The 25844-nt window shown below is 31.6% G+C and overlaps 1 protein-coding gene across 2 annotated transcripts; it reads right to left on the reverse strand.

The window, feature by feature from the left end:
• On the reverse strand, window positions 1–25464 carry LOC140054759 (homeobox protein aristaless-like 4). Of its 2 annotated transcripts, none has more exons than XM_072099844.1 (4): window positions 25056–25464; window positions 9977–10329; window positions 1784–1915; window positions 1–1562 (listed from the first exon to the last, which is right to left on the reverse strand). In XM_072099844.1, the coding sequence occupies exons 1-4, from the start codon at window positions 25192–25194 to the stop codon at window positions 1143–1145; spliced, it is 1044 nt and encodes a 347-aa protein (XP_071955945.1). In that variant the 5' UTR covers window positions 25195–25464; the 3' UTR covers window positions 1–1142. The 2 variants fall into 2 exon arrangements, with proteins under 2 accessions (XP_071955945.1, XP_071955946.1); XM_072099845.1 differs by lacking the exon at window positions 25056–25464 and adding an exon at window positions 10726–10880.
• Window positions 25465–25844: the final 380 nt, after the last annotated feature.

The raw sequence follows: 25844 nt of genomic DNA on the forward strand, positions 1-25844 counted from the left end.
TTTCATTTCAAAAGAAATATTTATTGCTTAATATAAGGTTCAATTGTTTTCTATCTACTTATTTACATGACGTAACTTTGTTCACCTTTTCTTACCTAAATACTTACAAGGCACATTTAAAAAACGTTTATATTAAACAACTTATTTTTATTTTTTTCAGTTAAAATCTTCAGAGCATTTTTAAGATGCACTGTCGCTGTGAAAAATATTTGTACAAGACAATGAATTGAATTTTTCTCATAACGAACAACATAAATTATCAACTTTCAACAAGAAAAAAGATCGTAATAAGCAGCTTTGTTGGTATTAAGCATTTAAATATTCAATTTTCAAGATCTATTTTTTCCATTGAAAGTTAACTTATCTATAAATACCATATCATTAATTCACATTTGATTGTTTAGTCGTATGAGTGGCACAGTTGTTAAGTAGTACATTATTCTAGACACTGTGTACAACTTGCATGTTAAATAAACCTTATTTATTATTTCATTCCCACTATTTTAGTTCGTAGAATTTGACATAAAACATATTTCATTCAAATAATTAAAATAATTATTTTTTCTTTCCCTTTTCCATTTTACTTTATATCAAAAATGGATGAATTCACAATTTAATTTATATCAACTTGAGCCATATTTAACGGTAGAAACTTAGTCGCATTATCTCTCAATTTGCATATTCATATCGTAAAATCGTATTGGTCCTTATAGTCTCAACGATCGTTTCAATATTATTTTAGTACATGTATAATTTACTCTCATTTGTTTTTCTACAAATAACACAAACAAATTAGCATTGTCAACTTGGATTTGACTCAATACAAGACCAAACCAACACGTGTTGATTGCCAAATTACATTTTGGATTTGACTCAATACAAGACTAAAACCGATGACGATGATAAACATTACTTATGACTATCCATCACCGGTTTTTTCTTCTGGTCAAGTTGTAAATTAAAAAACCAAGTAATTATTTTACTTAATATTTCGCACTTAAATCACTGGATGGACTTCTCTACTGAAGGAAACGGAACATTATAGTACATGTGTATCATGTGTACAGTGCTAATAAATACAATAATTTTACCCGTTCAATCTTGTTTATTATTTATACTATGGACACGATGAAACTATAATTTTAAGAATAAGCATTTATTAAGCTGATTGCACTGTGTTCTTTAGCTTTCAGACGAAGTGCTGCGATGCTGTTTGTACGCCTTTCTGATTCACCAGAGAGAATTGGTGCTGGTGCGGCGGGCATTATAATGCCCGGATGACCATTAGAGATCATTGGTGAATTACTATATGGTACATGCGCAGACTGACTCGTCATGTTATTGATGTTGCTCATATTCATGTTTGTCATGTGCGAAATGTTTGACAGATTAGCCATGGAATTCATTCCCATATAGTTCGGTAGGCCATTTTGTGCGACCATACATGACCCGTTTGACATAGACACAGACGGCGACTGCGCATAACCTCCTTGCATCGGACTCATTGTGTTGATTGAATTTATTCCGGCCATTTGCGGGGACCATCCATTAGATGCAGTGACCTATAAAGAAATAGAAAATATGTTAAAAAGAAACCTGTCCAATATATTTCATTTATAAACTGAATAGGACTAATGAAAAAGTTTTAAAAACAATTAATTATAGGCCTAGTCTAGACCAACTATAAAAGTAAGGATATCAGGACTATGGTTCAACCTCTTTGGATGCTTAGCAACACGATTTTGTTTACAGGGGTGGTCTGTCAATAACTATCATAACTTACTTGAGAGTAGGCGTCTGGTCTAGGCGCAATTGGCATTTCGTAGTTAGCTCCAGTGGCCATAGCTCGCATGCTGTTCAGCTGCCCGAACCTCTCACGCTTCCTCCACTTAGCTCTTCTATTTTGAAACCAAACCTTGAAAACAAAAACGAACAACGTGGGTTTAAATACAGAACGCCAAGCATAATATCACGTATCAATATTATTGTATACAGTAGAAGTCCTCAAGCAAAAAAAAAAAAAATAACTATAAAGGTAATTAAAAATATTAGCTACTTGATTGTTTTGAAATAAAAATTGAATTACGCCAAATTGTATTTGAAAACGATGGTGGCGCTGTGATGTAAACATTTACGTATGCTTACCAAGGTAACACTGAGGTGTCGGGTAAAGTATTAAGTTATAAACTATGGGAGCGATTTGTTTTTAAATCAATCAATAAGTTTAACCCCCGTGTACTAGAAGCTGCCCTTTTTCTAGACACCAAGATCCCGTCAAGGTCGCCTATGAAATACGACCAGGCCTATCGTCAAGGTTCTGGAAATTATAAAAGCCATTTTTAGATAGTTTCTTGTATAGTTCTGTTGTCTTGGAATCAACTACTCGCATCCCGGGGGATCTGTTCTACAAATATTCGGTTCAAGCCTACCATGAAACGATTTATGGAATGAGCACGTGCAGTTTTGTACTTTCTTTTTTGACTTGAGGCAATAAAATTGTTTTTAGATACCAGGAAACAAAAATGTTCATATTTTAAGATTATTACATTTGAAATATTATATAACATTGAAATACGCCCTAAAGAATGTGGCCAATTGGCTGCCAAAATAAACGCATTCTTAAATTAACCAAAGCACAAAAAGCATCTTTCAATACAGGTTTATGAATAATAATATCACTGTATTTACAGCACAAAACTGTCAAAATCAGAATAGGAAGATTTACAATGAAGAAAACCTAAACGTTACGGTTGGAGAATATTAATCACGTGCTATTTTTTATTTTGCTATATTAGTTTACAAACAATCCATAATGACCTAGCCTACTCACTTGTTGTAACCCAACAATTGTTCTACTGTAAAAATTACTAAGATCTAGACATTAATAGAAACAGACTGTTATTCTCCTCATGTCATCATAGTATAAATTGGTTATGAATAATACAAGATGATGTCAAATCCTTAGAAATACAATTACTTGCACGTGGTTGTCGGCAAGTCTTAGAAATATGATATTGAAATGTAAACGTGTGTATTTCTTGTTAAATGTATCTATGTACACTGATGCAGTTCGTGCAGAATGTTCAGCCTGAAAGCTTTATCTGTAAGTCTATCATCATCAAAACGAAATAATGTTATGTTTTACATGTTCCAGACTTGCTCTCAAGGATATTATCAAATCGTGAGGAGATACAACAAGAGTGCGTACAAAAATTGACGGCGTATAATCAGATTTCGTACGCGCGCGTTTTGTACGTGTCTCTTCACGATGGTTGTACGCGATACAATTATTATTTAATAATTGGAGATTAAAGTTCAGATGCATTTGACGATTTTTCTGAAGACTTACGAATAAAACATTGGGTACCAACCAGATGGAAAAACTACTTTGGTACTAGAGTATGATAAAGTACTAAACGTTCTAAAATGTTTTACTTCCGATCATTTAAACTCGTATTAAGAACCCATTACTTGTTTACGTAACACTTCAGGACAGGGTATATTTCATTCACTTGTTGACCACATGTGTCAGAAGGTGTGAATAGAGGAAATGGTCAACAGTTTTTGATGAGGATTTCTATCTGATGTCCTTGAAAATGGTCTTATCTCCTTCATCGCTGTTACGTTTCTACCCAGATGCACCGAGAAGTGTCGCCAACATGTCTGCACATCGCAGAACTCAACCTGCGCAACTTGTAACCGGGCGTTTCTTACCACCTGTGAAAACTAGCCTAACTTTTAAAACGAAGGCTAGAATTATTGTTTTTAAAGATTAGACCCGCTGCACACTGAGAAATGACCAATTTAATCTCATTTTAGTATCTTAATTTACAACTTTTAAACTAACCTATAACAATAACTGCGTCGATAATTAGTATCGCTTATCTTTATCAATTACAATACGCTGGTTTAAAACAACTTTTGAGATTAAAGAAACATATACTCATATATTATGTTACTGATTCAAACATACGTAATCGGTTCTTTAAATCTAGATTTTGTTTCTATCTATCAACATTGGATTCGTATTAAAATGAACTACGTTTTTAAATACTAAATAACAATTTTTTTTCAACATTAATTAAATACAATCAATAAAATTAAACATTCATTAAATGTCATCGGGATATAAATATTCAACTTTATTTAGGGCCTAGCTAGTAGAAATTATTACATATATATTATATTACATTGAATGAATAATAAAACATAAATATACATGTTTCCGTCAACATGAAACCAACAATTTGTTTTGGATCTCAAAATCGACATGGTCTATCTATTAAATGGTTCAATGAAATCCCAAATTAGGTCAAACGCTTTTAAAAACGATGTTTTTACATTTTATGTTTGGTCTCCCATGTAGCAATCTCTGATGTGATTGTACTTTCGTAGGGAGTTGAATTCTACGACTCTATAGCCTCAAGACGCAATTACAATTGAATGGATCAATTCCCTCAAGATATAGACGATGAGGTTTTCGGTAACTGTTATATCGGAGAGTTAACAAATATCTGGTTATGATGGGTACTACAGTATTTCCGACGGATAGAACACTAAAGTTTCATTAGCAAACCACGAAGAAATTATTTATCAATGATTATAAATAATATTGTTAACAAAAAACAAAATGTTTAGCAATATATACTTTAAAACTTTCGATTTACTGTAGGTAAATTAAAAGAACGTTCCTTGTTACAAACATTAATTAAATGGTTACTAGTTGTAAATTACCAATTATACATTGGCACAGACCTTCATTGATAACGCTCTTGTTAGTTTAACGATATCCAAAAAAGAAATTATTAATTTCATCAATTTAATCTGAACAACTTCAATTCAACAGATTGTTTCGTTGGTAGGTCTACTACTACCCGCCGGCGGGGAATTAATGGCTCGTGCGATCTTAATAACATAATGATAATGCCAATTAAAGTTAAATAACATGCATTATGGGTAATTTCATACCAATGTCTCTATCATCGCAGCACCAATGGCTTACCAAATTTTTCTCAAAATGCTAAAGAAATTAGATAAAAATATTTGAATTTGAGTACTTTTCAATGAATTATTTTTTTGGATTTCAGTGGGATTTGAAATTCTTAGTCTTGCTCTTTTCTCATCATGTATAGTACTTTGTGGGATTTCTAATGCTGCATGTTTCTCACACTTTTTAAGGATAAAATTGGATAGTTTAGAAGAAGGAATACATTTCAGTGACGTGTTGAAAGTTTATAATCTTCTTATTCAGTATGGCATCGATTGAAATAATATTAAAGTGTGTCGCAGTCAACAGATAATTTATAAATGGAGTGGAAACACGATGTGATGTGAAACAAGTTTTTTTGTGTCATCGTTTTAGACGTCTGTGATCGAATAATTATTATACAAAAATAAATCGGCTTATTATAATATAAACACTAATAAAACAGAAAGTTTTGTGTAAATTTAAACGTTCTGATTCCAACAATTTTATAAACATTTTATAAATAATAATTTGGTTTTTTGGGGGGGGGGGGGGGGTGGGGGAATCTTTTTTTTCGTTTGGTTACTGAACAATCTTACACAATACAGAAATCACGTGAGTGTCGTAAATAAAGTTGGACACGGATCTTACAATTTATTTTAAAAGCAATCGTTTGAGAAGGAATCCGAAGGTCAGACTAGAGTAAATTATGGATAATTCAATTGAGCTATTAAACAGAAGTTTTAAGTACTCATAAATGTTTTCCACTTTAAGTCCATTGTTGTACTATTGCCCCTTATTCATTAACGATTTTTCAATAATGGGAGTTTCAATAATGATATCCATACAAAGTATATTGTTTTCAAAATTAATCATTTACTTTGAAAAATACTAGTTATCCATGCTAATAATAACTGATAGATTACAGTAAACAAATGAACTGTACTTTTCTACATCAAGACTGTTTTAGATATAATTTATCTGTAATATGTTATAAATACGTGGTAAAATCACGTATTTTGAGCAGGTATACTATACCGGATAAAATTATGCGATTATGAGGATTAGGTGCTTCAGTCCTATCAAGGAATTTATTCAATCATCTTTAAGATGTATTATTTCCAAAGGGAGTGAAAACTCTATGTACTAACCTTCGGTCGGTATCCCTCTACTGCTTTCATGAGAGATGTAATTTATTTGTAAAGTCGACAGTGGGTGAGATACTTATATAATGATTTTGGCGTTCCATAGTTTAAGTGTATAGATGGAAATATAATAGGAATACTGGAATACTGCACTAGGCGAATTACAATTTCTGAGCTGCCGCCGTTTCGCAGCATCAGTCACAAAAAGAGCAGGAAAAGATAGAAGAATGGAAGATAGCAACAATTTTAAGAACAAATTTTGTATATTTTCGGTACACATCTCCGATTCTAAAATAACTTTCTATGCAAACGTTTACATGTGCTCAAATCGTCAACATACCAAATATCTTCAGTGACTTGAATTGTAGATGACCTTTCTTTAAGTTTTACCGACATATGGAGAAACCACGAGTATATCAATTCTTACGGAGATATATGAGACCAGGTGCGGACTCTATGCACATGTTTCACTTGTTTTTCAACATGACTTTCATCTAAATTTGCCAATATATGAACAATGTCATAAATTTGTTACAGGGTCGAAAAAGACTACAAGGTTTTGGAAACAATAGTGACAGAGTTTAAACTAATATGTTGCATCTTGGATTTCACCTAATTTTTAGTACATAAATATTAGTGTAGATGATTGATGCACGTGGCTAACCGCTGTTTGCCTACAATAACTCCTCCATAACGTTTACATTCCAAATGGTTATACTGTATCAATTAAAAGTGAATGACATTTTAAAAGAATTGGCATAGGCCTACATCAAAAAGACTTACGGTAGCCTACAAGTAAATAATTCTGTTCTATAAGTTGTATTTAAACCTATTGCTTTAAATAAGCCTACTCTAAGCACAACCAAAACTGGTAAAACAAAAATTTTTAACAAAATTAAAGATTAAAATGCCTTGCAGCGGTACTATGCGTACCATTAGAGAATATGCCTACACATTCCATTCAGGGGTACAAAAAGGGTCCATTAATAGAGTAACCATCCCTAATTTATTAATTAATAAGTCTGTGTGCGCAACAGATTTGCGAGTCTGAACAGTAATTAATTTTCTGATTAAGACGAGTGTTAATTCCATTTGTAGCTGTTTGGTCAAACAGGATTCTTTGAATGCCTAACTCAGCGGCGAGTGCCAGTAGCTACATACAACAATACCACACTTTTCTTATTATAATATACACATGTTATAATCTAGGTTCACATAATGCAATTATATAGGAGATTAAACATAATTAGTATTATTATTTAGAATAATAACTCTATGATTTGTACTGAATAAATTTATGGACATAATACTATGATATACTTTTATTTAAATGTCTATATTAATTAAAGTTTTTTTCTCATTTTTGTTTATTGTTATTTAGTTTTCATTATCATCATATTGCTAATTATACAACTATCCAAATAAATTAGCATAAATTAACATAATTTATAAACTTGTTTCAATTTTATATTATATTATCAAAATGCTTAAATTTCTTATATATTAATTGCTATACAATATTTAGTTAACATTTATTATTTATAATGTTTGGAGTACATGAATACTCAGGTATTGCGCTATATGTACAGTAGTAAATGAAAACAAAATCTTTAAATCATTAATTAATATTCAATTCAATAATTCTATTTGCAATTGATTTGTTCCTCCATCAATCAAAATGATCAAATGTAACATTGGATACATCTTATAGTAAGTTGCCATTGTTTTGACATGCATGATAGACTGTTATGTTGATAGAATGACATGATGTATGCGACAAAGACAGTGCTCTAGAATCAACATCTAAACTACGAAGGACGAACTCACGGATCTAAATCGATATGTAAACATTACAATTAATTTACTATTTACTTAAATTAAAGTTATTAGGAAATATGGATTGTATACTATTTTTCTGATGATTAAATTTTAATGTTAGAAAATGGCCCAATAGTTTACAGTACTGTATATGATTACAGTTGATTCTAAATAACCTAGACCCGTGACTGTCAATCTTGGTTAACAAGTATTTAATAAGTTTCAATGATACAAAATGTTTATGAAATTGTATTATAGAATTGTTCTGAACTAAATTTAGAATCACTAAAAAGGTATAAATACGCAGTATCAATGTATAATCATTATGATATACGCTAAAGTACTAGTAGTCGTACTTAGTGTGCATTAATTCTCAAGTACTCCGTTATTATATCAACAAATCGAATGTTTGCCTGGACGTACAATATCTGGTACCCTACTTGTTAATTCATTAAGCTATTTGATAATATCTTGTAAAGTCAATTGACGTAAGTGGAATATTATATTTGAAGTTTGTTCGAGAACATTAAGAAGGCAGAACCAGTATCAAAGCACTTGAAACATCCAGGATTTTAACAAACTCTTTCTGTTAAGTGATTTAATAGTACATGCTACCAAAGCCGTCTGTTTGATATAAGGCCATTTATACAATTGTCAAGCGTTTGATTTTATATTGTCAAAAATGAACGTTTATTTAATGATGTTAATACTTGTACAGGTTAGACTGAGTAAACTGATTCCTATTGTATTGTATGAGTTAAATTGTTGTATTATTAGTGAATCAATTTAAAAAGATAGAATTCATTGATACTGTTGATATGGTAAAAGAAAAAGTTAAAAATATTGAGTGCGAAAAAAGTTAAAATATTGAGTGCGATAAAATATAGGTATTTTTTCGTATAGAATTATTTTTTAAACTGATATAATCATCGGAATAAATTGTTAATATCAGAAATGTTTGTAAATAACTGTATTATTGTATAAAGGCTAAAGAACAAGCATATTAATCTCTTCATTTTTGGCTCTTTCCCCTGGGTCGCTAGTATCCAACCCCTAACAGCGTCATGCAACAGCAGCCATAAGGGCTTTTCCCATAGCACCGAAGTGTGATACCCAAAAGTACTGTTTTCTATTACTCGATAGTGTAGGAAGTCGTGACTATGGCATTTCATCAGGTATTGTCTGAATAACAGGAAGAGAGAATCTACATAGGAAATTCACTCAAATAGCTAATATTGTCAAAACTACAAAGGAGATCTTATTATTTTACGAACAAAGACTCAAAAGTTTGAAACTTTAAAAGTTACGAATAACTGTCAAAAGCCAAATAATTAATATAAAGTGCTATATTTAGTACTGTAGTTAAAGGGATTTTTTTATACAATTATTTTTTCAGATAAGACAATTTTCTGAACAAAAATTTGGTCTGATGCGCAACATTTTGTTTTTAAATATTATAATTAATAATCTTTGAAAAGCTATTTTAAAAAATTCTAAATTAATTACAGTACTTTACTTTATAAACAAATAGAATCACATTAAAAAATTGTTTAAAAATATTTTTGGTGAATTAAATTGCTTTGCGCATTAGTTAGGCCAAATATATATGCTTAGCTTAAAGTACTTGATTTTTCATTATATTTAGAAGATTTAGTCTGATAAATAATGTTATATATATAAATAATAAAGAGTATAAAGAGACGATTTAAGTATAGGAGGCCTACTTGAATTATAGTAACGTGGTAGAAATTTAAATTCTTTGTTGTGTGCATGCTTTTCCCTAAATGTGATGCCCCATACTGGGTCTGTAGCCCCAACCTTGATCTCAACGTATACATAGCATTTTTACGCCAAATATGTATTTCTGAACTATATTTTGTAATCACGTTATCGTTAAATGCCTATTATTGAAATACAACACCTATACATAACATTCTCACAGTATTCTATACATTTATGCTAAATTTACATTATAATTACTGGTATCGTGTGGTGGATAATGAGTGTTATTTATTAAGAAAACAATATAATTTGGTTATGTTCTCACCTGTACTCTAGCCTCCGTCAAGTCGCAGCGAAGTGCCAATTGCTCTCTGGCATAAACGTCTGGATAATGTGTCTTTTGGAATACTCTTTCCATTTCTTCAAGTTGGAAACTTGTAAAGGTTGTTCTGTTTCGTCTTTTTTTCCTCTTGGTTCCATCTTCACTCCCTGGAGATTTCCCATTATCCGATGCTGTTTCTGAATTAATCGAGTCCCCACTTTGAATCTCGTCTAAAGTGTCAGACTTTTCAATCGTTTCTGATGTGTGTAGATCCTCTCCGTTAGCCATTTTATTTTCTTTAAATTTCGTTTCGATTTTACAGGGTAAGTTAATTAAATCTGACTCTTCTATGAATTCTGAAAGTAAACACCATACTACATGTCAAGCATACGACGTTGTTTACCAAATCCATATACAATTATTTAGGCTTAAGTGACAAATTGTTTATTCAATATTATTATTTTATTATATACAGTACCTACCTACCGTACCTAACTAACCTAACTAAGCAACTAGTGATTAAGAAGGAATGAAAATAAAAAATATCATACTTCCTTTACCCATTACTCCTCAACCAATGTATAGAGAAAAAAACATACTTACCGTAGATCATCCATGACATAAGCTGTCAAAGAATTCCATTATTGAAAACATCAATAATGTCATTATTAATTAGTGACAGTAGTAGCTATATTATAATAAGTAGTACAGCAGTGTAACTAATTTAAAAAGATAATGTAACGAATGCTTACGTATAGGGTCAAACTAAAATTCTCAAGCAGGTCAAACGATAGGTCGAACTTGATGCTACAACTTTTCTAAAACTTCTGTAATGATTACTACTGATCAAAGTAGTTAATTGTCAAGTAACGTTAACAATGAAGACGAGTTTAGAACCACACTTCACGACTCCTCACGCTTGTATGAACCAATCGCTGTTAATCCCAGACTATTGGTGGCTTTATCCGTGACGTAGTGTTCACTGGTCCAGTGACGTCACACAGTTTTGGTATTGATAAAAAATATGGGACGATAATCTACTAAATGGTGTACACCTCTTTTTATATATCTATAAATACTTTATACGTTATTGTCAAATTTTAACAAAGTGATAGAAAAAAAAAGGTGAGGTTTAGGACCAGAAAGTTTTATAAAAATATTACGAATGAAAAAAACATTTTTGTTAGAAATAATTAAGAGAACTGTAAACTTATCAATCAATGTACATGGTAATATTTTTAAAATAAAAGTATATCAAAGCTGTACTAATAAATATACAATATTCTTAAGAATATTTAAGGATCAAACCAGTAAAAAAAATGGTGATTTGGCGCCATGGTGAAAATATGTTCTTTCTTTTAGAAATAAATAAATTCAAATTTGTCTAGTCAACAGATGATGCATACTCTGTAACCGGTATCTATATGTCTCATTGATTATTAAACCACGGAAATGTGAGATATGTATTTCTTAATCAGATACGTGTGTTTGACATACAATATAATATTCTAAAATCCAACAAATTGGTTTTCAAAGTGGCCAATTTACCTTTGCATGAAAAACAAAACTTATGTTCAAGAACTAATTGCCCGAGCGAACTTGAGTCACAATAAAAAACAATTCATTCAAAAAACACAATAACAATTTTTAAACAAAAAAATAGCAAATAAATAATATTAAACCAAGTTTTAATCCCTTTATGAAACCTGTTCAACTTATCAAATTATTTTTAGTCTTCCTGTGTCACTGGTTTACGATATCCTTTCAATCGACTTCTTTGTTGCTTTAAACCGTGAAAGCAATCGGCTTATACTAGAACAACGAATTATTTACTTAGTATTGTTAGCTCAATCCGTAATTACATACCTAGAAATACGTATAACGTTTCACGAAGATATTTATATCAATAGTAATGCACTTTAAGATGACATGCAATAGGTTTACCAAGATGTGTGAAACTTTATTTATTATCTGATACGTTAGGATCTCTCGGAAAAAACCAAGAAGAACAGTTTAAACCACGTCATAATAACGTTTTCACAAAATTTTTTGTTATGATAATCATAATTAAAAGAAAACTTAGTTTGGACTAATTGTACAATACAAGAAAAATCTTTGGTAAAATAGTCTTACAAAAAAGGAAAAAAAGAAATTTATAAATGGACATCTTCACAGTATATTGTCCTTTTCAACTTGCAATCTACTCCTTTAATCTTAGTGTTCAAATATCGATACAATAAAGCTTCTTTATTAACCTTTAAATTAGTTATACTATTCATGAATTACGGCAAACAATGCAGGTAGGTACATTCACAATATAAAGATGACTATAGATTGACTTGTATCAGAATGAGCGTGTACATCTGCAACCTGCGTGGCTAGGCTGATGCTACGCGCATCATGAGGTCATACTATGCTTTTACTCGCGGCTTGACTTGTATTTCTTGGGCAACCCCAGCGCGATCTCAATTAACGGAAACCGTAGGAGAATGACAAAAAATAGCATTGAGGAACCTATACTGTTTTCCTTACACTGCTACGCCTCTTGGATCAACTAACGTTGGAATCATCAAAATCAACAAATACAGACGTGCAAAGAAAACAGATCTATTTTCCATGAGAAAAAGTACAGTAAAGGGAGCAAGTATGGCGAGCGAGTTGACTGTACTATTTGTTAATCAAAGTAAAAGATCTGTCGAACCTTACAATGAAAGTAATAATTATTCGAATGCGTCTAAATTGTCATATTTAGATGCATTAAGCCTATTGTCATAATAAACTGCGTACAACTGGGGATATATTTCTTCAAATAAATAAATAAATTAAAAAAACAAAACAATTTCCTCTCTAGATGTAACAAATACATACAAATAATATATAGCCTAACAAATAATATATAAACAAATATAAAAAATTATAACAATACAATCTGTGATAAATATTTAGAAATAACCTTTGTTTATTTATTTTGATGATCTAAATTCGATGGTTGATTTATTTTTTCTCAGACTTAAAGGTATATTGTATATGTATTTGTTATGTCAAAGGTCTCAATGAAAAAATGAATACATGGGAACATCAAGAGATATAATATTATAATAATAATAATATTAATTAAGAACAAAGATGAGACCTAGACAGATACACAAAGACAAAGGATGACACGCACGTCATTCATTAAATTATCCAAAACTTTCAGAAACGACGCAACTGATAAAACTGACTATTGGAACGTCAAATATCCTCCCGATTGGACAACTCCTTGAAGCCAGACGATTTGTGCTAATCAAATTTACGTAAAAGTCTAGTCGTGTTAACAATGACCGCGATAAATGCACTGTAATTATGGACTCTAACCAGGCTTAAGTTGCCATTTAATAAGACGGGGCATGATGTGTTATGTATACCGCCGGGAGATACGCTGTCTTCTTGTTCTTATGTAACAGTATAAGCCAGGGCCAGTATATATTGTGTATTACGTAATGATATGAGGAGCTGGGTAAAGCAGGGAGGTATAAAAATATACCCCCTGAACAAAGTAAATAAATGCGTATTTATTTAAACCGGTCCCTATTAATAATGTATAGGTCCATGCATACCAAAACAAAACAAGATAAATAAATAAAATGAATATTTTGTTTAAATTATCTTATTTTTTACAATAAAAATAAAATTTACTTATATAGAACAATAGGGTGTTACAAAGACAAAAGATATGTTTTATCATAATTTTATGATTATTTTTGCAGATTAAAAAATGACTAGAATCAAACGTATGAGGGCTTTTGTGTACTTCCTTTGTAAATTGTCTTTGTTATAAGTCGTACCCTACACTCAAGGCTGGCCCTCTCAACAACTCCCCCAATATGACCATTCAGCACGAATTTCTCCGTTATCTGACCGCAAAATCTGCTTTTGCACATCTCAAAAGTTTGTGGAATTGAGGGCGTTGGTATAGAAAATGAACGTGACTTATAGAAGACAATAACAGAAAGGAAACAAATCAACAAATCCAGTATTTTTAAACTTCACTTTGAATTATAATTTTAAAAGGCATATCAAGTTTGTTTCGTTTGTTACTATTTGCAAAAAATAATTCTTCTAGTGAAACTCTGAAGTCACGATTTTCGATGACAAATTCATAACACGTACTGTAGGCCATATGCTTACCCGAAATGCCAAATGGGGACAATTTTATGTCAAGGTTTGCCACGAAAACATTGACTTGACTAACGGTAACATTACAAGAAAAACACTGCAATTCTACTATTATGGAATATTCTTTCTTTTAGTTTTAACATATTTTACTAATATTTATATTCTTTATTGAAAAACCAAAAGGTTGAACATGTCGAATAAATTTTATAAAACACAATAGGTACGGTAATATTTTAAATAACTTCTTTCCTTCATAATACATTCAAATTCGTGAAAAATAAATAAATTGTTAGATAAACAACGAATTTTACGACTCCGAAAGTTGAAAAAAAACCCCCCATTTTAACAAACATTAACACCAGAAAATTTAGCATGAAGAAAAAGTTTACTGCAGAAAAAATAACGGAGGCATTACGTTTATATATAGTTAAAATGTACTTGATAATAGACAAAATATGCCTATTTATGTTTGTTTTTTTCTTATGCCGAGTGGCGGTAAAAAGCCATATTTGTTATGCATGTTGTAATATGTTGTAAGTATTTTTAAACTGCAGCCGCGACGAACGAACAATAGATCTGGCGGCAAAGGCTCCAGTCTTTGAGGGAAAAAAATGGTTTAACGAAAAATGTCATAAAAGATAATAATTATAGAATTAATGGCAATGTGCATTGTCGGGAAGTTATTTGTGTTGTTCTATTTGTGGTTGTTCGTACGACAACTATCTAATTAGAAGACCCACGTTTCATTGTTTTATTCACCGCAATGTAATGTATCCCGCGGTCGTATAAATAGAGCACATTCACATTCAGATCATTGATATCAACTTGTCGTTAAATGCGATGTGATATTTATTGGTGATTGCTTTTTAATATGTTTATTTTAATAAGAATAAAAATAATGATTGTTATTACGTTTAAGTAGTTCGTGAATTCGTTGAGTGAACGAATTTACAAAAATTCTTCCTCGGTTTTTTTTTTCGTTTTTATTTTTTAATACTTGTGCGATTATCTTAAGTATTTAATAATTTATTTATATTTAGTAAATTAGGCCTACTTCTTTCAGTACTTCACATTCTCAGTAATTTAAAGTTCCAGTATTTTGTCCATATTATTTTTGAAAATTATAAATATAGACCTGCTTTATTTACCGTATACAGTAAGTTTGATTATTTGAATGAGTCTAATTTATCACAGTTAAAACATTTTTTTTTGTTATGTAGGCCTACATCAATTATTACATTAATTATAAGTGTCAATCACGAATACAAAACGATGTATACCACCACCTATGCGAACTCTGATTACTGCTATAGAATATGTTTGTGATTTGATTGGCATTGCTTGACATGTTCTTCAATTAACTTTAAAGTCTATCAAGTAGTTCTGAAATTGTGTTTTTACTCATACTGTACGGCAGATATTATAGACTTGATTACTCCCAGCGTGAGCCTAATCAATTAACTATGACTAGAGATTGAATACTATACATATTTTAAATGTTACCGCTGATTTTATGAATTTAGTGGCGGAGGGATTACACGGTAGCATGTGAACAGCTACTTGCTACAATTGCTTACCAGACCGAATCTCTGACTTTACTCTAAAGGCCCATTTACACTAGGGCGATAACGATCGACGATAAAAAGATAAATAATGTAATTTCCATACCTAAAACAAAAGAATTTTAAACAGTTTTCATCCTAGAACAGATTATCATCCATGCTGCCTTTGATGAAAATGACATTTCCACACGTCCAATCAAATGACGTCATGATTAGTAAGAGCCATTATATCATGACAATACAGCGATTTTATTGTTTTTATTGAACATGACGTCATTTGATTGAATTTATATTATTATATTTTATATATATATTTATTTTATCAAAATACAGTATAAATGATTATCCTATAGTTTCAGAACGAAAATTTTCTTTTGTTTTATGGAAGAAAAATGTATGTTTATCGTCATCGTTATCGCCCTAGTGTAAATGGGCCTTAATATAGCATTACATCTTATAAAGTAAAACTCTGAGATACCTATATTGGGGGACATCCCTATTAGGGGACTTACAGTACAAGGTGTGCCCTTATATAGGTTCTACTGTATTTTGACCACTATCCACATTCCCAAATGTCCAGTGATGGCTCTTTTGAACTCACATATTGCTAGAATCATCAACATGGTTGAATTGAAATATAGGCCTACAACTATTAAACGAAATAAATACAACAGTGTCATAACCAGATCGAACTGATTTTATCGTCAACGATAGGTCTCAATAGCGCCTATAGGTTATTCTATAATTAAATTAAATTATCGTAATGTGTTCTTAATTTAATAAAAGGCTTACAATTATATCAATAACATTACGATCGCCCCAAAGGACAATGTTAGTTTTTAAGTACCACTTAAAATAAAGATAGTGTACACAATTGTTAAATAAACGGCATAGCATTCGTATAAACTCCAACAAAAACAGTAAAAGTCGTAGAGATATGATGGAACTTTGTAGCGATAGCTATAAAACCAAACTAATGTCGAGTGTTATTGTTTTACTGAAATATGCTCAATATTGAATTACATAAATCATAATCAACTATAATTAGAAAATATGCGATTATAAAAAACTAACTATCAAACTTTAAAGTAATAAACAAAACTTCTAGTACAGTATTTGGTTCTGCTGTGAAAATATGCGATTATAAAAAACGAACTATCAAACGTTACGTAATAAACAAAACGTTCTGTATGTTGGTTCTGTTGTAACAATACTTTTATCGTGTATACCGTAAGTAACGAAGTTTAGTTTATAGTGTAACAATACATTTTCACTATATTTTCAAATATTACCAAGTTAAAACGGTAGGCCATTGTATTGGCTTTTAGTTTTACTGTTTCGTTCTTCTCTTCAATTTTAAGAAATGTAAATACTTTACTGAAGAGACATTTTTTTATACATATAACGCGATTATGAGATCTTGTTCCGAATCTGAGCACTGATTCAATAATTTAACAGTATGATTTATATATCCTTTACTGAAGTATTGTGTTTTGTGTTTGCATTGTTCTTGTTGCAGTCTACCTGTAGAACAGGTTAATTTACTCATGTTCACAAGGTTGTAGATGTCTACATTGAGTATTTTAGTTTAGCTAATGCTATTGCTAACACAGCTTTATAATAGGGATAATTATCAGCAGGCGAGATGAATAAAGTGGCCTGTGTTGTCTTAGGTGATCTCAATCGCTAGGCAGAATCAATACAAAAATAACATTTTATGAGTTAGCCTCTGTGGGGGTTGACCCTGGGGTAGACATTCAGACTGGATAGGCCTAGGCTAGGCACACTCTGGGCGGCAGTCAAGGTCCCTGATATAACGGTTGCTCGAAGCGAAATGTACAGAATCGGTACATTAGTAATTGGTTGATTTTTTACCGCAATATTCTTGGAACCAACATACTGCCTAGCCTAGCGATTTTATATGTGACGTCATATATAGACTTTCTTTTCTCTCAAGGAATGTCATAGTCATAACAAATTATTTACAAAATGAATATTCATTGCAGATGGTAAAAATGAATATTCATTGAATATTGATAACTAAGATGAATATTGTCATTGAATATTGGTTACTAAAATGAATATTCATTGCATATTGGGTAACTAAAAATGAATATTCATTGAATATTGATAACTAAAATGAATAGCCATTGAATAGTGGGTAACTAAAAATAAATATTCATTGAATATTGATAACTAAAATGAATATTTATTGAATATTGATAACCAAAACGAATATTCATTGAATATTGATAACTAAAATGAATATTCATTAAATATTGGTTACTAAAATGAATATGCATTGAATATGGGTAATTAAAATGAATATTCATTGAATGAGCTCCTCTATACTTAGACTTAGTTTAATGAATGTTCGTACTTCCGAGTAGAGTTCTTTCCCAAACCCAACTCGGAAGTGATGTGTCAATTATTATGTAACATAGGATGCAGGTAACGGGACACTAATCAATCTTCCAATTAGAACTCAATTAAAAAGAAAACAAGTATGTTACAGCAGACTGGCTGATTGCCTTGGGAGTGATCACCGTCTATAGGAACACTGTATGATAACATCATTATCAAAATGCCAAACTAAAATTAAAATGAATGCGTCTCCACATGCACGTCATATAGCATAAACTAGGCGTACCATGGGTTACTGAATATTCAATAATCCATGGGCGTACCCGTACACAGAAACTAAAGTACCTATGCATACTCAAAGCGAAGAAATAATGCAATAAAACAACACATGAGCCAGTACCAATACAGATTCTAAAGTAGAGTGTTCGAACACTTCAAACTAGTTCATGGGCCCAGATAATAATAAGAGCAAGGGGCCTAGATAAGAGGAAGGGGCCTAGATATTATGGAGGAAGGGGCGATATAAACCAATTGATTTGATCGCTATACAAAATGTTCTCCTGGGAAATCTTACTGATGTCAACCCGAGGGTTAGCGAGATATTTTGACGGCATCATTCCAGAGCGACATTTACAGTATAATCTCACGGTCAAACCTGTCTAATTTATCTAAATCAAAATAATTATGTTTATATTGTAATCAAATTGAACGATGATGTCATCATGTATACAAACTTGTCAATAATAGTATATCCATTTAGAGAACAACTGTCAGGCATATGTGGTTAAAAATCAAAGAGATAGGCCTACAATATGTCAATTTGTTCTGGTTTAACATTTTTTTAAATCGTTTATTTCAAGCAAAATTCTTAGAAAAGTAAAAGAAAAGATAACAAACTTATATTATGTTTTCAATTCAAGAAATTTTGCATAAATAAATATAAAAACGTCTAAATATTTATAGACATCTTTATCTTTGTATTGATTGTATCTTTAATTTTGACCGGAACACAGGAAGTATCAGTAAAGTACGCCAGTTCAGTTAATATACAATCGACAAATCACAAAATAGGGTCAAATTGTTTACAGACCTTTCATTACTTTATTAGATCAATGAACCAAGGAGGTACTTAAGTTGCAAAATCCAATCAAAAAATCTGTCGAGAGTTTTCACAAAAATTTGGATCGTCAAGTATGGGGTGCCATAAAGCCAAAACAGACGAAAAGAAGAATCACTTGGACGAGTTTCAAAATACTACGCGCGACGATATTGATTTTGACTGCAGTAATCGTCTGCCTGATAATCCGTCGCTTGTGATTTGTTAAATTACTGGAATTGCGCGTACATTCTAGAGGGAGTGATCCAATCTTTACGAAGCAAGCGGATAAAAAAACTCCTCACAACAATCGAGATGAGTGGGGGAGGGGGACGACACTTTCGCCTTTAAAATCCTAAACGGAAGACAGATCAATATTGAACTTTCAGATTTTGTATTTGTGATTTTTTAACCTCGATAAAAAGTTACGGTAATAGGCCTATCTTTTAATCTTATGCAATCAAATGTAATTAATTTCCCCCAATTAAATATACGTCATCCGTTTTCTGGACGGAAATATACCACCATTCAATCAGGGAGTTGTATTTTACAACTCCCTGATTCAATCATCACAGAATTATTTCTATTTATTTAATTTAAATTAACCTTTAGTTTTAAATGAGCACTTGCAATAAAAATGGAAGATTGTTACTACGTTGAACAAGCCTTCAAACGATTTAAAAAATCACAACCATTTGTTGTAAACTTCACCTATTTCGTATAATCTGAACGCCATTCTCAGGGGAGAAACAGCATTACCAAGCGCATAGGAAACGCCACGTTATAGGCCTAGCACTTTCCTGCCATCCACGAATCATACATTAAACACACCTTGAAGATATTACCATGTTTTCATAGCTAACATTTAAAATTTCCTGTCGAAAATATCTAGTTCTGTGTTTAATAACGATGCTGCTGTATAGTACGATGCTAGGCCGAGAAGAATTGAGATGATGCTTGATTAACATTGGCATACGAGCATCTTTATCCTATTAAGGCTCATCCTAGATAATCCAAAACACGCTTGAATGTTGAGCGGAAGTAATGGATTACACAAGGGTTGGATAATATACTTCCGGTCGCATTTTCAGGTCACCCATTTTCAGAGTTTACCTGATCATAAAATGGACCTGTAAATTATACCCTTTTAATGTATTGATTCAGAATATATTTGGTTGACATTTATTTTACCATATATTACGTAATTACATTATGGCCCACTGCTGTGATTAATTTGGATAACATACTTTTTAGAAACATTCTTAGAAACAAAATATTTTTCCTTTTTTTTGAAATTAGAAATTAAAGCTTATAATAATTATAAGAAGACGTCAGCAAATTATAGGTTTAAATAGGAACATAGGTATCTGATACTGCATTGTAATAATCAAATAAACCTTTAATTCTATATATATTTATTTGTTTTTTTAATATAAAATGTACAGTATAATATACTGTAGTCAAGATAGTGTTTTTTAAATAATATTTTTATTTGTATAATGTTGAATGAAGTTTCGTCGATTATTGAGATTTTGATTTCATAAAAACAGAGAATGCAAACTGGTATTCCACTTCCTATAATAATTATTTTATTAAAAATGTTAGTTCTATCATCATTGACCTATAGTTTTAATGTATAGGACCATGGTTATATGCGTCTTAAACTATATCAATAACTAAGTATGTACTAACAATATCCAAAGACTTTTAGCACACATGAAAACAAAAGATTAAAACAACAGAATAATGTTCCAACACTTGAAGGAAATAGGAAATTGAATTAGCCACATAATACTGGCGTTACATGCACAGTAGGACAATGGCAGTTAATTAACAGATCACAATTACAAACAACAAACTTGTTAACGAAACAAATCAATGCTAAAATCATCAATCGTTCATCCTAATTACTAATATAACATAAGAATTTGTTTACCAGGTTATAACGTACGATTAAGAAAACCACTTGTTGTTTAGCTGGTATAATAATATATCACTCGTCCTGTATACGAGAGGTTACAGGTTCGGATATTAACTGAAACAATTTTCAGTTTGTTGACGATTTGTCCGTATATAGGATTGTGACTTTAGATAAAAAAAATCATACTGTATACAATATACTTTTAACCTTGTTTTAAACTAAAAAAACAATACTTTTGTAACCATGGTGACAGTAAACTTAAATTGAAATTGGGTAAAACTAAATTCAAAGTAAGTTGAAAGTTTAAACAAGTTTACCAATTATTTTTACAGTTTTTGACAATATCCATTGTTTTAATTTTGTGTTTACAACAAATATGAAAGACACAAGTGACAAACAACCCACAATGCAATTTAGGCACTGAAACAAAGGCGCACTCAGGCGGGAGTGTTAAAGTGCATAAGGTCTGTCCCTCAGAGGATGTCTAGAACAGGTGTAAGCTAAATGAAAATGCGGTCAGAAAATCCAAAAAAGCTACAATCGAAAAGGAATAGTCATCGGCTGTACACACCTGTTAAGTGAGACTGCATAGGCTCTTTTGGCACTTCCTGTTCTGAGGATGTTAGAGTCTCTAGCCTAACAGAACAAGGCCTAGGGAGAGTTTTACCCCTAACGTATTGTGCTAACAAAGGGTTAATATCTACAGAAACAATGGCATGTGTAGACTGGATTAAAACAATTAACCATTGCGCTATGACATTTCATTTCCAAAATCAATTTTTTTCAACTTTATTGTTTCCTACTGCTAAGTTCTACAAAACATTTACAAAGCTTTTCTGATTCAGTACGACATTTCTTTAATTTAAATCGAAAATGTTGATACTAAAAAATGGTGGACAATATAGGGTCTTAACACTTAGTAAAGTGTGGGTATGAAAGTCTAATACAACTGAAGACGAAATTGTGAATCATTTAAAAAATGTATTTCAGTATCTACTATATTAGTTAAGTCCATTTTGTTTAAATTTTGTATTCCAACCAGTTAAGCAACTAAATAGTTACATATTGTTTGAAGGTTTGCATGGCGAAATAAATTAAATATGTTGATATAAGGTTTGCGGTACACACCACATATAGAATAGAAAAGAACTGTTGAGTTTCTCGACGTTTCGATCAATATACTTTGATCGTCCTTAGGAGTAAGAATGCAGAAAGTCCAAGATACTAAATAGTTGTTAGTCCAAATGGTTACACAAAGTCAAAATGTGTGCCTATGGTATCAAAACGCTTAAAAACATTACACCTGGTGTAGATATGTCGTTAGCGGTCGTGGGAAGGTTCGGCAACTTGAAAGAAATTATATTAAGGAAAAAATTATAGGGCTAAACCATTATGAAAATTTACTTAAAAAAACACTCCATAAAATATAGGTCTACTTGAAAAACATTGACGAATAATGATGAACACAAATGCAAGCAAAATTGTGCGTAAGCATTGAATTGTCAACTTGGGATATTATCGTCTTCGAAAAACGGTATTAAATATTTAAAACGCAATAACGTCATTCGATTTTCTCTTTAAAACAATGAGTTTTAAATAGGGTAAAACCTGTAGGCCTAGTTTAGTTAGAACTTTAGTTCGCAACAAAAATGTGATGAAATTCGCTAGTTTTAAGTACAGTGAATTCATTTTTTAAATAAAAAGTTCCCCATTAATTTAATATTTAAGACATTTAGATTTCCACGAAAGCCACTGTGGATTACAAACCTTTTAATAAACCCCATTTCTAATCATAACTTTCAACAATTATCATTACAAAAAAACACAAGATTTTAAGAACATGGACCTAGGATCCCCTATGATTATAAATTTAATCACTACATGCATAAGGTTGGCGTTTAAAAATTGATAAAAAAAATGTAAAGTTTGGCAGCACCCACCCGGGTTATTGTGTGTTTTAATTTATTTTGCATATGAACTGACGACAACCATTGTCAATTCATGGAGTAATAATTAGATGGTCAAATGTACCAAATTTGTGACAGTTCAACTTGAGCCGTATAATATGATTTCTATGTGTATATTAAATACAGGGAATCAAACACTTGTTGATGACATCACAGTGCAGTATATTATTAGTTTACAGAATTAGATTACTTGTAATAATTGAAATAATCATTATTAATGTTATTTAATCACACTTAATGTTTTATTGAACGCATTCAAGCGGTATTCTTAATTTGAGTCGGTGTTTCCGCCCCTCTGGGCCAAATCTTGTCCATCATAGGCCACCCCATGAGTGTAACAACATATACCAGACATTACTTCGCCGTAACATGCTAAGCATGCCTCAAGAGTTACTTTATTTCTCTGGACTTGACGGATTAAAACCTTCAGAAAACTGAAAGATTTGAAATTGGGCACCACGATAAGCTGACAATCATGAGCAAAAGCTTTAAACGCTCGCGGGACGAACGCCGCTGCGCCCGCCGGATTAACACCGATCACAGATATCTTCCCCAAATTAATTCCCAAAAGGGTTAATTGTTCCACGAATACATTTTTATCGTGTTTTACTAACATTTAACTGTTTTATATATACATCTAAAAGCAAGACAAAATAACAAACAACAACGGTGAGTAGTTACAGTAATAGTATATAGATGATTGAAAAATAAGCAGAAAAGTAGTCAAATTCAAATAATATATTTAACACGAGAGAGAGAAATTTTAAACTTTTCGAAATACTGTAATTCTTTCAAAAGGTTTAAATGATATTTACTGGTATGAATGTCGACACGCACGTGTTTACTACCTACACTGTCTTTATTGCAATTGCAAACACAATACGAAGACAAATAACAGAACAAGATAAAAAACAAGCTATTCTTTCATGGGGTCTTCTCTATTCAGCACAGGTTAATTAATTGTGTATCGGCAACTTCCTGTTTGAAATTCTATACGATTAATGAACTATCAGAGCATCCATGCATTTAGATGAGGAATCACTATTTCAGCTTCAATTCCTCTTCAAAACATTCTTCAACACAGTTTTGTAAATGAATTTATTTACCAACGGAGGAGGAATCACTATACAGCTTCAATTCCTCTTCAAAAATTCTTCAACACATTAAAATACATTCTATAACAATCAACGATGTTGAAGTTTTGTATATGAATTTATTTACCAATGGAGGAGGCATCACTATAGCCTTAATTAGATCTCCCCTTGATTAGGACAATTTAAAGTTTTAAACATGGGTGTAAACGAGTTTTTATTTGACATGGAAACTCCTTATTAAAATACATACCTTCTATCTTGGCAGCAAATCGTGACAACAAGCTAATAATGATTTATACTTACCTACTTTTCTATTGTTTTTAGTAAAACATTATAGGCCTACATAAAATGTCGAGCACGTGGGGGTTATTACATTGTATTGTTATTATATTGTTATCTTACACAATCTCGTATGATTTGATGAACCGGCTATAATAGTATTAGTAATATTCAATTATGAGTTCTTTTTGGTTCACTGAGTACTTAACTTTAGGTTATCCCCAAAGTATGGATTACATTTCCTAATTCCTGTCCTTATTAGAGACAGCATACCCATATTTGATCTACTAACATTGGACCTATAAAACGAAACAATCCAGTGGCAGAATGCTGCGAGTGTAGCAATGGCTGGATAAATTTAAGTATAATGTAAACAAACCTATACTAGGCTAGTTGGATCAGGGAGATCTCTGGTTGGATCGATCCGGCTAGTTAAGTAAAAGTTACAAACAAGGTTGAAAACAGCTTCGACATGGCTCATGAATGATTGTCCTATCGTTTCATTGAGATCATACCTCTGTCATATTAATTTAATTTACATTATTCTTCTATGTTATAATTCAATTATGCAATTTTTCTACAATTATTACAGATAGAAGAATAAAACAATATCTTAATACTGTATTATGAGGATTACTCACCATGCTTAATAACAGGTTGTTCCCGCTCGACTTGTCCCTCTTCTAAGCCAAATTTCTTTCCCAGAATACCATCGATAGAATAAATATTGGCTGGCACATCAGAAAAGTATCGATGACGATCCATGTTCTTAGCGTCCATGTTTCTTATTAATTAGCAATTAATAAAATGTTCGATTAAAATACACTTAAATTGACGAGAGCGTAAGAGTACAACTTGCTGAACAAGCGCGGGTTGTGATTGATCGCGTCGTCGTCGAATATGCTTACTGCGGTGGCCGCTGGCAGTCACCGGTCTGTTTACAACTTCAAATTAGTAGAGTTCTCTGTTAATACACGCTGTGACTGATATAATCTTAAAACAGTCTCCAAATTAGAAATAATTCAAACTAATGCTTCATGACAACATACACCACTGTTGATAATCGTTGCTGGTTGGTTCGTTCAAGCAATAATTTGGCAAAAGCTAATAAAACATTTGTCTTCCAAAGAGACAGTGAAATAAAACAATCAAAGTACCCGTCAATTTATACGAGTGTATGAACTAGTACCAATGCGGGATGACGACAGAAGCGTTTGTAATCTTTTATTAACCTAAGTTATTGCAATAGTACACAGAATCTAATGTTAATTGTCATTGTGCAATATCTTTTGTTTTAATAACCTATTGTTATTGGCTATGTAAAAAGGGTGTGTTTTTAAAGTCACTTCTATGGAATCACGAATGCCTAAAACGCCCTTTTTATTGTTAAACCTTGATGATTACTGTAATGGTATTTTGCTTGAAATATT

Source organism: Antedon mediterranea, chromosome 7 (assembly GCF_964355755.1).
Source record: "Antedon mediterranea chromosome 7, ecAntMedi1.1, whole genome shotgun sequence".
In the NCBI taxonomy this organism is placed as follows: domain Eukaryota; kingdom Metazoa; phylum Echinodermata; class Crinoidea; order Comatulida; family Antedonidae; genus Antedon; species Antedon mediterranea.